This window comes from Aegilops tauschii, chromosome 1 (assembly GCF_002575655.3).
Source record: "Aegilops tauschii subsp. strangulata cultivar AL8/78 chromosome 1, Aet v6.0, whole genome shotgun sequence".
Classification (NCBI taxonomy): domain Eukaryota; kingdom Viridiplantae; phylum Streptophyta; class Magnoliopsida; order Poales; family Poaceae; genus Aegilops; species Aegilops tauschii.
In genome coordinates this window covers 11,867,776-11,882,639 of record NC_053035.3, presented here as the reverse complement: position 1 = coordinate 11,882,639, position 14,864 = coordinate 11,867,776, and the positions used below count along the sequence as shown (strand labels likewise).

General features: G+C 47.3%; 1 protein-coding gene across 1 annotated transcript; it reads left to right on the top strand.

Annotated features, from left to right (window-relative positions):
* Nucleotides 1–9,196: 9,196 nt before the first annotated feature.
* On the top strand, nt 9,197–13,139 carry LOC109742025 (uncharacterized). The gene is made up of 2 exons (XM_020301111.4): nt 9,197–12,567; nt 12,683–13,139. Exons 1-2 carry the CDS (start codon nt 9,852–9,854, stop codon nt 12,922–12,924), a joined length of 2,958 nt encoding a protein of 985 aa, XP_020156700.1. The 5' UTR covers nt 9,197–9,851; the 3' UTR covers nt 12,925–13,139.
* Nucleotides 13,140–14,864: the final 1,725 nt, after the last annotated feature.

The following is a 14,864-nucleotide window of genomic DNA, read 5'->3' as shown; positions in this document are numbered from 1 at the left end:
AGGTTCCGCTATTGGTTATTGACCAGAAAGGTGTCTCCGTCATGTCTACATAGTTCTCGAACCCGTAGGGTCCGCACGCTTAACGTTCGTTGACGATATAGTACTATGAGTTATGTTAGTTGGTGACCGAATGTTGTTCGGAGTTTCGGATGATATCATGGACATGGCGAGGAACTCCGGAATGGTCCGGAGATAAAGTTTGATATATGGGATAATAATGTTTAGTCTCCGAAAGGGTTCCGGAATTCACCGGAAGGGGTTCCGGATGTTTCCCGAAATGTTTGGGTACGAGAACACTTTATTTGGGCCAAAGGGGAAAGCCCACAAGGTTTTTGGAAAGCGCAAAAGGAAGTTTTGCGGAGTCCAGGGGCCAGATGCCAGGGTCCCTGGCGTCTGGGTCCAGACGCCGGGAACCCTGGCGTCTGGCCCTGGAGTCCGAGAAGGACTCTTGCCTTTCAGGTGAAACCGACTTTGTGGAGACTTTTACTCCAAGTTTCGACCCCAAGGCTCAACATATAAATAGAGGAGTAGAGCTAGCACCAAAGACACATCAAGAAACACCAAGCCGTGTGCCGGCAACCCCGTCCCCTCTAGTTTATCCTCCGTCATAGTTTTCGTAGTGCTTAGGCGAAGCCCTGCGGAGATTGTTCTTCACCAACACCGTCACCACGCCGTCGTGCTGCCGGAACTCATCTACTACTTCGCCCGTCTTGCTGGATCAAGAAGGCGAGGACGTCATCCAGCTGAACGTGTGCAGAACTCAGAGGTGTCGTGCGTTCGGTACTTGGATCGGTCGGATCGTGAAGACGTACGACTACATCAACCACGTTGATAAAACGCTTCCGCTTACGGTCTACGAGGGTACGTAGACAACACTCTCCCCTCTCGTTGCTATGCATCACCATGATCTTGTGTGTGTGTAGGATTTTTTTTTGAAATTACTACGTTCCCCAACAGTGGCATCCAAGCCAGGTTTTATGCGTTGATGTTATATGCACGAGTAGAACACAAATGAGTTGTGGGCGATACAAGTCATACTGCTTACTAGCATGTCATACTTTGGTTCGGCGGTATTATTGGATGAAGCGGCCCGGACCGACATTATGCGTACGCTTACGCGAGACTGGTTCTACCGACGTGCTTTGCACACAGGTGGATGGCGGGTGTCAGTTTCTCCAACTTTACTTGAACCGAGTGTGGCTACGCCCGGTCCTTAAGAAGGTTAAAACAACACTAACTTGACGAACTATCGTTGTGGTTTTGATGCGTAGGTAAGAACGGTTCTTGCTAAGCCCGTAGCAGCCACGCAAAACTTGCAACAACAAAGTAGAGGACGTCTAACTTGTTTCCGCAGGGCATGTTGAACGGTTCAATCTTTGTATCAAACCTCAGATTGGTATCTGGGGATGCTAATAGTGTTGATTACATCTTGTAGTTGATGCTATTTAGTTTACTTTCTGGTGGAAGATTATATGTTCAGATTGTTAATCGCATATTTATATCCTTTGATCATGAACACAATTATGCTTTGTGAGTAGTTCTATTTGTTCTTGAGGACATGGGAGAAGTCTTGTTACTAGTAATAATGTGAAGTTGGTTTTCGTTCAATGCTTTAATGATATGTTATTGATGTTCTTGCTCTAGTGGTGTCATGTGAACGTCGACTACATGACACTTCACCATGTTTGGGCCTAGGGGAAGGCATTCTGGAATTAGTTTGTAGGTGATGGTTTGTGGGAGCGATGGAAACCTAAACCCCATTTTATGAGCTATTCCGTAAGAGGCTGTTTTGGATCCTTATGTTTCATGTTATGGTTAGATTTATCTTAATTCTTGTCTTGTATTTCTGGATGCTTGCATGGAGAGGATAATCACAAGTAGGTTTTTTGTTCAAGTAAAAATAACACCTTAGCTCTGAAACTTATCAAAGCAATGAATGCGAGTTAACGAATCATGGTGAAAGTAAATAGATGAATTCCCGTGTGTCCTCAAGAGCGCTTTAATCACTATAAGAAGTTCTTCTGGCTAGTCCTTAGCAATAATATGGATTGCGCCACCATGTTGCACTTTGTTACCTTGGTTAATGCCGAATATCCAATTCTAAGCCCGAGCTCATCTGCACCTGGTCAACAAACAATTCATAAAAAAAAATTCTATTTTTTGTGTGCAAGGTAGACAATTTGGTGCGTGAGGTTCGCTGAAAATTTGGACACCTAAGTAGCTCTCAGCAAAAAAGACAAATTGGATCAGAACAGTATATAAACAGCACACTTTTTAACAGACCCCAGATTTATCTTTTTTGCCGAGAGCTACTCAAATGTCCAAATGATTTGAAATTTGGAGCGGACGTCACGTACCAAATTATGTACCATGCAAATTTTTTTTTGGAATTTTCAATTTTTTCTAGTATTTTTTTTGAATTTTTTATTCAGCACGGGTGCAGATGAGCCTGGGAGCCAAAAGGCCTCACTCGGTTAATGCTTACTTGCTATCATATTTGCTATCAAATGACCTTACAACACTTGCAGGAAATACTTTGCCGAAAACCTCTTATCCATTCCTTCTGCTCCTCGTTGGGTTCGACACTTTTATTTATAGGACAATGATTGATCCCCTATACTTGTGTGTCATCAAATACCTATTAACAAAACGGTAATCTCAAGAGAGATGATAGATATGCTATTACAATGTTACTTTATATAGGACAACACAATAAAAATAACTCAAACATATTCCATCTTCTTGGCAAATTTTTTGTATCAGAAACCACAAAGGATTGTTCTCTGGGTTTACTTTATAAAAAGAGCATTATCTATAATGCATTTAGTCAATTACTACAAGTATAGTTTCATAAAAATCATTATAATTGTATAAATTCAAACAAAATAGCAAAGCATCAGTTGGTTGGCACAAACATTGTTAAAAGATGAAAGAACAAAGAAACAAGAAAAAACATATATGATACTTTTGCAAATGAGTAAATTATGCAACAATGTTGCGTGAGTTCGCGCAAACTAGAATATATTTCAGCACCGCTGTCCAAATTTTCTCTCTTTCTCACCGCCACTCTTTTTATCTTAAGTCTAAACAACTAGTTGGCATGTGTAGGTAATCTACTAGTGTCGGTGTACAAAAGTAGGGGTCCCTTTTTGCACCCCTTTACTTGTGCGCGGGCAGTCGCAGCCCCACACCCCTGACCACGCTTGGCGGGGCAGGAGAAGCAAGGGCACAAGACAACTAGATCAACGCCAAGACCAGAGACACAAAGAGCAAGAGGGCGAGGTGGACTCCCCCAGCGAGACCCTTGCCGGGGCGGCCCCCGCAGCCCCGGCAAGAGCCTTGCCAGGGCAACTTGCCCGACGCCAGCAGAGCGCGCCACCCTTGAGCCCAAGGGTTCCAACGCTATCAACCACATTGGAACCAAGGCTCGGGAGGCACCTCCATGGTGGCATGCAGATCTTTGTGAAGATCATAAGCACACAAGATCAGATGAGGACCAGAAGACGACGATCCTCGGCAAGATCCTGGTCGAGGAAATCCACAAGACCCCCGGCAAGATCCTTGCCGGGGACAACCGCGATGCCACTACAAGACCCTTGCCGAGGCCCCGGCAAGACCCTTGCCGAGGACACCTGCAGGGCCACGGCCAGGCCCACCTCTGCCAAGGCTCCACCGCTGTTCCCATACAGCTGCCAGCCCAACCAGCTGGGCAGGCACCTGCGTGGCGACGCGCGGCCTCAAGGCCAACTCAGCAAGCACCTACGTGGTGGCATGCAAATCTTCGTGAAGACTCTGCCACCGCACCAGCCCAGCAGCCAGCCAACGTGGCGCTACAACGCCTCATCAGCTCGGACGTGCATCGGAGCCAGGCGAGGCGGCGACAGCTGGGACGAGCTTCCCCGCCGTCCCCGATAAAGCAAGAAGGGCACGTCGGCAGCACATTAAATGCATTTGTCCGACGGTGCCAGAGGATAGACTTAACCACTGTATACCTTTCCACCTCCTGTGTGCCACTATGGCAGCCCCTTTTGACTATAAAAGGAGGCCCGAAGCATACTGGAGAAGGATTCGGATCTTTTGGACTACGCACGCACCACAACTAGTTCGAGGTCTCACGAACACTCAAATATACACCAAAGCAGGACTAGGGTATTATGCATCCTTGCGGCCCGAACCTGGATAAACGATATTTGTGCTGACTACCAGACCCACTCTTTGCACAACCCCGCGCCCGCCAACCGTAGAAGGGATCCCAGTGATTCCATAGGTGTCGTTTCCCCCGACAACTAGGCAACTAGCTGGATCCGTACGTGGTCATCACTCAGCCATGCAGAAGCCAAGGAGCTTATGGATTATGGGTGCAACCATTGGAAGACGGTAGCACATGATACTTACAACCGGTTTGGATGGTGGTCCAACAACGACAAGATAAGTGTTTAGTCATCTTGTCCTATTTGTGCCAGTTGTGACGAGTGTTATTTGATTCATTTCAGCTCATTTTGTGAGTGTGTACCGAACTACGTATCTGATGTTTACTTGGTTTAATGAGATGGCTGCATGCATAATTTTGATGTAGAGATGGGGGTAATCCTCCTTTTTTAAATGCATCATTCCATATATACATTTGGGAGCCATCTCATACTCTTCAAATACACCCTCGATTTTGTTTTTGAGGAAAGGCCATCATGGCTAGCTTTATTCAAAATCAAAATAGGTTTACATCGTCTACGAGTTTGCTGACAACAATGTCAGGAGGCTCGTCCAACCAACTATAGGAAGTCTTATTACAATAACAAAAGTGAGCTAGCACATGAGCCGCTTGATTAAAAGATCGATAACAATGCTTAAAAATGACCTTCCCAATCAAATTACTAATGTCCAAACATTCTGCGAAGATAGCCGCCGACGCATCCCACCAAGTTGTTTGGCCGTTGCAACAATTAATGACTTGCAGATAATCTAATTCCGCTTCCAACTGATTGCATCCGAGTGCATTAGCAAACACAAGTCCATCTCGCATAGCCAAGGCTTCAGTACTAATTACATCTGCTACGTAAGGAATTAATTTGCATTGACCTCCAATAAAGTTACCTCTGTCATCACGCAAAATCGATGTTGTAGCCCCTACACCCTCATCAGGATAGTAAGCTGCATCCACATTAAGTTTAATAAATCGAGGATTAGGTCTGCACCATTTTGCTTCCGTAGTGTTCCTTGTTTGATCCAAGGCTCTTTGGTGGTTACTTGAAATAGATAATACAGAGAGCGGCCACTTCCACATTGGCGGGATTGTTTCATTATGTGTCACATGTCTCCGTATCCACCATAGATACCGCCCTCCAACAATTATAACTTGTTTGAAATTCAATTCTAGATGAACTGCAAGCTGTAGATCATGTAAAGATAGGATAAATTCGAGGATCGCAGAGCCAGATCTATCCACCTGTAGTGCTTGGTCAATAATATGTGTCACACCCAGCCTACGCCATAACTCTCTGGCGTTAGTGCAATGAAATAGCAGATGTTGGATGTCCTCGGCTCCCTGATTACAAATAGGACATGTCTGATACATCTCCAATGTATCTATAATTTTTGATTGTTCCATGCTATTATATTATCAATCTTGGATGTTTTATATGCATTTATATGCTGTTTTATATGATTTTTGGGACTAAGCTATTAACCTAGAGCCCAGTGCCAGTTTCTATTTTTCCCTTGTTTTTGAGTTTCGCAAAAAAGGAATATCAAACGGAGTCCAATTGACCTGAAAATTTACGGAGATTATTTTTGGAAAATATAAAAAATACTAGAACGAAAAGATACCGGAGAAGAGTCCCGAGCCCACCACAAGGGTGGAGGGCGCGCCCCCTACCTTGTGGCTGCCTCATGGGTCCCCCTGACTTGTTCCTGACGCCAACACCTCATATATATCCCCAAACCTCCAGAACATAACCTAGACCGGGAGTTCCGCCGCCGCAAGCCTCTGTAGCCACGAAAAACCAATCGGGAGCCTGTTCCGGCACCCTGCCGGAGGGGGAAACCATCACCGATGGCCATCTTCATCATCCCGGCGCTCTCCATGACGACGAGGGAGTAGTTCACCCTCGGGGCTGAGGGTATGTACCATGGATTTGTTTGAGAGAGAGAGAGAGACCATCTTCATCCTACGCCTCCCACTGATTGATAAACCTTAGGTCATCCACTTGAAGAAAATTTGCTACTGTCCTACAAAACTTTGTGCTTGGAGGCCCAACACGAGTCTACAAGAAGGTTGTGTAGTAGACATCAATGCCCCATTCGAACCAATGTGCCTGTTAACAAGTATACCTCGGAGCGGTATTATTCATCTCAGTATTCTCCATCCAAAAATCTGAACTTTACGTGGAACTTGCAGTTTCCATAAAGTTTTCGATACTGCCAAAGGGGTAGACCCACCAGCGTGTCCTACCACGGTTGCATGCACCCGAAAACTATGCATCCATTGCATATGGTAGGCACTCTTAACTGAAAACATTCATGTTCTATTTGGGTGCCATGCAGTGAAGTCGTCAAAACCTTGTAGATGTAATGGAATCTGAAGTATTCCGTCGACGTCCACTGGGTTAAACAAATCTGTAATCAATTCCTCATCCCATGACCCACTTATAGGATCAATTAATTCACATACTCTTTGTGATAATTGTTTGACCTCTTTGGGGTGAAAATCATTCTCTCCGCACTAGAAGGAATCCATGGGTCCCTCCAAATGTTTACCTTCTCTCTAGTTCCAATCCTCCATATATAGCCTTTTTTGAAAGTGTCAAGCCCCTTCAAAATACTCTGCCATGTGAACGAGGAGCCACTCTTTGGTGTTGCATCAAGTAAAGACCCGTTTGGGTAATACTTTCTTTCAGCACTCTCGCAACCAAAAAATCCGGTTCATTTATTAGCCTCCAACATTGTTTCGCTAGCATTGCTAAGTTAAAAGAGTACAGGTCGCGGAACCCCATCCCTCCTTCACTTTTAGGAACACAAAGCTTCCACCAAGACATCCAATGCATTTTTTTTGTTCTCCTCATCATCACCCCACCAAAATTGCGCAATGATATATGTGATGTCCTTACAAACCCCTTTAGGTAAACTGAAGACAGACATAGCAAACACGGGTATAGCTTGGGCAACAGATTTCAGTAATATCTCCTTTCCTCCTATAGATAGGATTTTTTCCAACCAACCCACTAACCTAATTTTGATTCTTTCCACAAAATGCCCGAAGCAATCACTTCTGTCAGCTCCCACTAATGCTGGAAGACCAAGATACTTATCTGATAATGCCTCGGTATCAATATCCAAAATTTGACAGATCTCTGCTCTTGACACCATACTAGTATTAGGACTAAAGAATATATATACTTGACTTGACCAAACTCACCATCTGTCCTAAACTCTGATAGTAGGTATCTAGTGTCTGCTGTAAGGAAGTTGCATTTAACACATCTGCTTTCATGAGAATTAGAGAATCATCAGCAAATAAAAGGTATGAAACTGATGTTGCATTTCTGCACACTCTAATCCCATCCATGCCACTAACTTCTTCTTCATACTGCAACATACTAGAAAGCCCTTCTGCACAAATAAGGAGCAAATATGGGGAGAGAAGGTCCCCTTGCCGAATACCCCTCGTTGGAGTAAATAGTTCTGTTTCATGGGAATTAAATCTTACCTTGTATTTTATAGAACTAACACATGCCATAATCAAGTCAATCCATTGTTCATGAAATCCAAGTTTTTGCATCATGCTCCTCAAGAAAATCCACTCCACTCGGTCATATGCCTTGTGCATATCCAATTTTACTGCACAAAGACCTGTTTGTCCTACTCTTTTGTTCTTGATCTTATGGACACATTCATAAGCAATGAGTACATTATCTGTTATCATTCTGCCCGGGATAAACGCACTTTGAGTAGGAGATCTAATATCTGGCAAAATGCTTTTGAGCCTCAAAGCTAGCATCTTTGAAATGATTTTATACAGAACATTGCATAAGTTGATAGGTCTATACTGAGTAATTAATCAATTCAGGCGTGTCTACTTTGGGAATAAGAAGAATGGAAGTATTGTTCCACTCAGCTGGAGTCTGGCGGGTGTTTAAAGCAAACAAAACCTCTTGTGTAATAGCATCACCGAGTATATGCCAATATTCCTTAAAGAAAAGGGCATGGAGGCCATCCGGACCGAGAGCTTTTAAATCACCAATACTGAAAACAGCTTTACGTACATCCTCATGAGTATACGGCTAAATGAGTGCATTCCGTATATAACACTTTGGTCCATGAAGGAGCTTCCAGACTTGAGATCTGCTTTCAAAAGATTACGATCTGGGTAGTACCTCGCTATAAGAACCTGGTCGCGCAAAGAGGATGGATTCTTTAAAGGCCTCCAGCACTGATTTGCCAACATGGCCGTATTAAAAGTGTGAAGATCACAAAGCCCATCCTTTGGTATACAAAGTTTCCACCAAGCAAGCCAGTGCATCCGTCGATGGTCGTCATCAACTCCACCCAATATATGCGAAATAGCATATGTAATTCCTTTGCAAAAGTTTTTAGAAATCTTGAATAGTGTCAGCGCAAAAAAGAAAAAAAAAATACTGTCATCACAAACACCGGTATGGATTGAGCGACTACCTTCAAAAGAGTTTCTTTCCCACCCATAGATAAATTTGTTTTTTCTTCCAACCACTTACCCTTGCTAGGACTATTTCAAACTAGCTAGTTCTTAAAAACAAATCACTCATGTCAGTTCCGACCATTGCAGCTAAGCCAAGATACATATCATTAAGGGATTCTGTCATAATATTTAATTCCTGACATCTATTACATTTTGAGTGTACGCGGCCCCAACATTTCTCCTAAACAGTCACTTTCCATTTTTAGTGGCCCACAAGCCAGCGCGGTACTTTAGCATTTGTGCGAGGTGAAAACATGCAAGGAGCAGAAGTCACTTTCCATTAAGGACGAATCCAATGTGATATACTCATCCCGCAATATAAGAGCGTTTTTTACACTACACTGGGACGGAGGGAGTAGTAGTTTTGAAGGCAAGGCAAACACGAGCAGCATCATGAGACAACTGCAGTACTATAGTAGTACTATTATTGACAAGGACTTTCAATGAGTGAGCTGCGAGCACATTGATTATGTGCATTGCATCCAATGCAATCATGCCATTCTGCAGTGACTGTGTCTGTGTGAACTACTACTAACTATGAGTGATCTAGTAGGTGACTCAGTTCCGTCCCTTTCATACTGTTGGAGCCAGTTGTCAAGGAGGTTCATACTTACATGTGTGTTGCAGCATAATTTTCGGATCGGTCCATCGCCTATTTTTACATAGGCGTATGGCATCATCTTGTTGTTTTATCCATGTCAGACTGTTGGAGTTGGATGGGTGCATCTTCACTATGTAGAGGCTGGATGTTGCTCATCATACTTTGTATTCACTTGATGCTACATCGTTGAGTAAATAAAAGCTCTTTTTATCGGTAACAACGAAAGCCCTTTCATACGGCAGCCAGCTCCCTCCTTGACAGTTTCCCAGAAATTGGAGTGAAGCTTCCTGCGTGCTTGAAGCCTTGAACGGCTTGTAGTAGCTCACCTCCGCTACAAACCAAGCCCATATATACTACTAGTAGTAGTCGTCCATCTTGATCTTGTGACACTACACCAATCAGCCACATACAAGAGGAGCTAGAGCTAGAGCGCTAGCAAGCTGCACAAGGGCCGGCCGGCGCCATGGCAGCGGCTAGAAGAAGAAACCATTGGAGGCTTGTCACTGCCCTCGTCCTGCTAGTGCTACTACTCGCCTCACCATGCCGATGCACAGGCGCTGCACCGGCGGCGACGACTTGCGAGCTCTCCTCTCCTTCAAGGCCCTCATCAACGGCGACCAGGAGGGGGCGCTCTCCTCGTGGGTGAACACCAGCGACCCCTGCGGTGGCTGGCGGGGCGTGGGGTGCCGCTCGCTCCGGCACCCTCGCCGCGTCACCAGCGTGGAGCTCACGTCCTCCGGCCTGTCCGGCACGGTGTCCCCCTACCTCGCCAACCTGACCTTCCTCCGCACGCTCAACCTGTCAGGCAACCTCCTCGCCGGCACCATCCCACGGGAGCTCGGCTCCCTGCGTCGCCTCTCCGAGCTTGACCTTAGCGACAACAACCTGCAAGGTGAGATCCCTTCGTCCCTCACGCGCTCCTCCAGACTTCGCGCACTACTTCTGGGGCGCAACAGCCTGGTGGGAGAGATGCCCGCCAACTGGAGCCACTGTCGCCACCTCGAGGTCTTGGACGTTGGCGTCAACAACCTCACCGGCCAAGCTCATCCACTGCTACTTGGCCTCGCCTCTCTCTCCAACCTCAAGAAGCTTCGCCTCTACACCAACAATCTCGTGGGCACCATCCCTTCCTCTCTTGGAAACCTTACATCTCTAGTGATTTTGAGCATGGGTAGAAACAGATTAGTAGGCGAGATACCAGAATCCTTTGGGCAAATGACCAAGTTGCGGTATCTCCATTTAGCCTTCAATGAGCTCTCGGGCACCATCCCGGCATCCATCTTTAACTTGTCTTCAATCAGACAGATCCAGCTGAGTCACAATGAGTTGTCTGGTGTTATCCCGAATGATGTTGGATCTGCTCTCCCAAACCTCGAGCTTTTGTTGCTCTATTCTTGCAATTTCCATGGAAGGATTCCCGGCTCATTAGGAAATGCTTCTCAACTCGTAATGATTGAACTTGCCAACAATCAGCTCCATGGATCTGTGCCACTCAACATTGGCAGCTTGAGAAACCTCGAGGTGCTGGCACTAGAGAATAACCAGCTACTAGAAGCAAGCTGGGAAAAGGACTGGGACCTACTGGCATCCTTAGCAAACTGCACTCAGCTTTTCGCACTGGCCCTATCCTCTAAGCGTTTCCGGGGTCCATTTCCACCATCCATTGCGAATCTCTCTTCAATTGAGATGATGTATCTCGAGGGTAACAGCATACATGGCGAAATCTCTCCGGATATCGCAAAGCTTAAGAAACTTACCAACTTTCAAATTGGTGGCAACTTGTTAACCGGCACAATACCAAAAACAATTGGGGAGCTTCACGACCTTCAAGTCCTAGAATTATTCGGGAACAACATTCAGGGACTAATCCCTTCTACAATTGGTAACCTCACACGTCTGTCCCGTCTTGTCCTTTCTCACAATAACTTGATGGGATCCATACCCACAAGTTTTGAATGGCTGGACCGCATGGCCAGTCTAGACTTATCACACAACCAACTGAGAGGTACTATACCAACACAACTAGTCAGCCTCACCTCTTTAACCAAGAAACTGGATCTTTCTCATAACTTTCTTCATGGTCAAATCCCATTTGAGATAGGAAGTTTAATAAACCTGGTGCAGCTCGATTTTTCAAACAATAAACTATCAGGAGAGATCCCCTCACCTCTTGGAAAATGTACTGAGCTAGCCAGTCTTGATCTCCAAAATAACATCCTCACTGGTCGCATCCCCCTATCCCTTGGTGGCTTGAAAGGGATACAAGAAGTAGATCTTTCAGGAAACAACTTGACTGGACAAGTTCCAACTTTCTTTGACTCCTTGCCCTTCTTGGTTTACATGAATCTCTCCTGCAACAACCTTGACGGTCCCATTCCAGTAAGTGGCGTCTTTAGCAATGCAAGTAGAATCTTCTTAGTCGGCAATCAGGTGTGCGGTGGTATTCCAGAGTTACATCTCCCACACTGCACCCTCAAATCCTCCGATGGGAAGAAGCATACACCAAGGAGAGGTTTGCTCATCATATGCACTGTTTTCGGAGCATTATCAATACTTGTTATGCTCTTCCTATATCTATATGGCATGTGCCGGTGCTCTAAAAGGCAACAGGGGGAGGGCCTGCAACCACTTTCAGAGGATAATCATTGGCAAGTCTCATTCCTTGATCTACAGAGAGCAACGAACCATTTCTCTCCAGATAGTCTTGTTGGGACGGGAAGTTTTGGAGCTGTGTACAGAGCAACTTTGCACAACAGGGAGGTTGCAATAAAGGTGCTGAACCTTTTGCAACAAGGGGCCGAGGGAAGTTTCCTGCGCGAATGTCATGCCTTGAGAAGCACGCGTCATCGGAATCTTGTAAAGATCATTACGGTGTGCACAAGTGTTGATCACCAAGGAAATGATTTCAAAGCTTTGGTGTATGAGTTCATGCCCAACGGGGACCTTGACAGTTGGCTACATACAAGTCAAGTCATGGAGGGTGAAGCACCAAGGATGTTGACCATGGTGCAAAGGGTGAACACTGCACTCGATGTTGCCCAAGCACTTGATTATCTGCACAACCGGGGTCAATCACCAATTGTTCATTGCGATATGAAGCCAAGCAATGTGCTTCTAGACAATGACATGGTCGCACACGTAGGGGATTTTGGGCTATCACGATTTGTTGATAAGATGATGAACAGCAGCTCAACGGAGGATCCAAATGCTGGAAGATCTGCTGGAATTAGAGGATCCATCGGATATATTGCTCCAGGTGTGTGTACTGTACTCTGATGTTTGCCTTTCCTTCTACCGTTTCTTCCAAAAGAGTTGTTCCATCCACATAATCATATCTGATTGTGCTACATTTTATTGCTTGAAATCTGTAGAATACGGGATGGGTGGGGAAGTCTCCGTTGATGGTGATGTATACAGCTACGGAGTGATGCTTCTTGAGATGTTCACGGGAAAGAGTCCCACGGATGGCATGTTCCAAGGGGACCATACTCTGCGATTCTATGTTGCGTCAAACTATCCGGACAGAGTTACTGAAATTGTTGACCCAGCATTGTTACAAGCCGAGCAATGCAGCGGAATTACAAAGAGGATACCAGGTTACAAGGGTGCCTAGTGGCGGTCTTCCACGTTGGGTTACAATGCACGGAGGAATCACCAAGAACAAGAATGAGCATCAGAGATGCCATAAATGAGCTGGTAATGCTAAGAGAGAAATTCATTGAGTAAGCACAAAATAATGTGGTAATTAAGATGCTGTTATTTGTAACTTGTAAGGTTGATAATCACAGTGCATTGTGCTTCTACAAAATCAGAAGGTTCACAATGAAATTTATTCTCGTGACTAGGATGAATGATGCATTTAGTCCACATGATCTAGCCTCCATGGCTCCACCACGAGGACATCGCTAGTTAAGGACACATGAAACATTAAACATGAAACACGATGCATAGTATTATGATGTGACCATCAGTGCTAAAGTTCTTGTATCATGTCCGAACATTGCTCCAGCTACACCGGACCAGAAAGAGTTTCAAGTGGCAGGACAAAGGAGAAAGACAACCCGTATTTTAGGAGATGTTCCATGTGCTATGGAGGATAAGGGAATGAACTTGGGTCATGATAATTTGATGCAACAAGTTTTAATTTGTTCAATGCTGCTCCATATTACTCAACCGTAGGAAGAAGTCATACCAAAATTTAGGACTCCGGCAAGAAAAAGCCTTGCTTCATTCGGTTGGAAAGAAATAATCAAATTTGGAATTTAATCTGTTGCGGGCTGCGGTGGATCCCCCCCCCCTCCCGCGACGCGCCCCGCGCGCGCGTCCGGGAGCCCTAGATCCGCCGCCGCCCAAGCTCCCCCTCTCGGCTCCTCCTCCCCCTCGCCGTCGCCGGAGCGCGCCACCGGGCGAAGCCCGTGCGCCGCGGGCGGCGGCGGGGCGTCTCCCTCCCTCCCCTGTTCGGGATTCCGGCGGCGCGGGCGACGCTGCTCGTGGGGGAGCGGGGTCCGACGGGGTTCCCGGTGGCGGTGACGTGTGGATCCGGCGGCTGGGCGGCTGGGAGGTGGCGGGCGTCCCTGCAGCGCTGGCGGCGGTGGTCTAGGTCACGGCCCGATCAGGATCTCGTCGGGAGGCTGTGAGCGCAGATGGCGGGTGGTGCGCACTGGTGGGCCGGCGGTGGTGGTGCGCACTGGTGGGCCGGCGGTGGTGGCTGCTCCGGGCAGCGGTGGCTGCTCCAGGTCTGGCCTGGCCAGCGACGAGGGTCCAGGATGACCTGGTCTGCGGGCGGCCGCCCTTGCCACGGCCTGTGGCTGGTAGGGGTGGCGGCGCAGCTGCAGCGGCCTTGGCGGACGTGTTGGTCGGATTCCAGCTGGCTCCGGTGGCTGGACGTCGGCGAGCGGCGTGGTTGGACTCCCCGGTGAGCGGTCTTGGTGGTAGGTGGTGATCTGTGGGGTCCCCTGGCTGGTGAGCGGACCCTCGTTGGTGGCCTTGTGCAGATCTGCTTCGACCGCCACAGTGGGGCGACACAATGGTTGTCGGTGGGGAGGTTGGTGGGAGGGATGGGCGGCGCCGTCGCTCAGGCTGCCCGTCGCCGGCACGAGGTGTGTCGGTCGTGGATGCGTCCGCTCCCCCTCCTCCCCATTCCCCATCCGTTTGTGTGCGGTGGCAGCTCCGGGAAGTTCAAGGCGGGACGCGGGCTGCGGTTGCTTCGGTTTTGTGTGTCCTCTCGGACCAAAGCTGGTCACTTTGGCTGCACTTGGGGAGGTCCGTATGTCGGGCGGCGGCCCGGGTGGCGGGAGGCGCGACGTTCTTGGGCAGAGCTTGCGTCTCAGGTGCGGGCAAGCAGCCATGGCCACGCGGGTGGCTTGGTTGTGGGTGGTTGGCAAAGCTAGGGTGCGTCGGAGGGAGGCGAGCGCCGGGGTATATCACCTGTCCAGCCGTGTTCTGCCCGACGGTGGCGGCATCGGTGACGTCGTACCCTTCTTGAAGGCTCCGTCGCGGCGTTCCCTCTCCCTCCGTCTCCCTCCAGGTGAAAACCTGATCTCTGGATCAGGC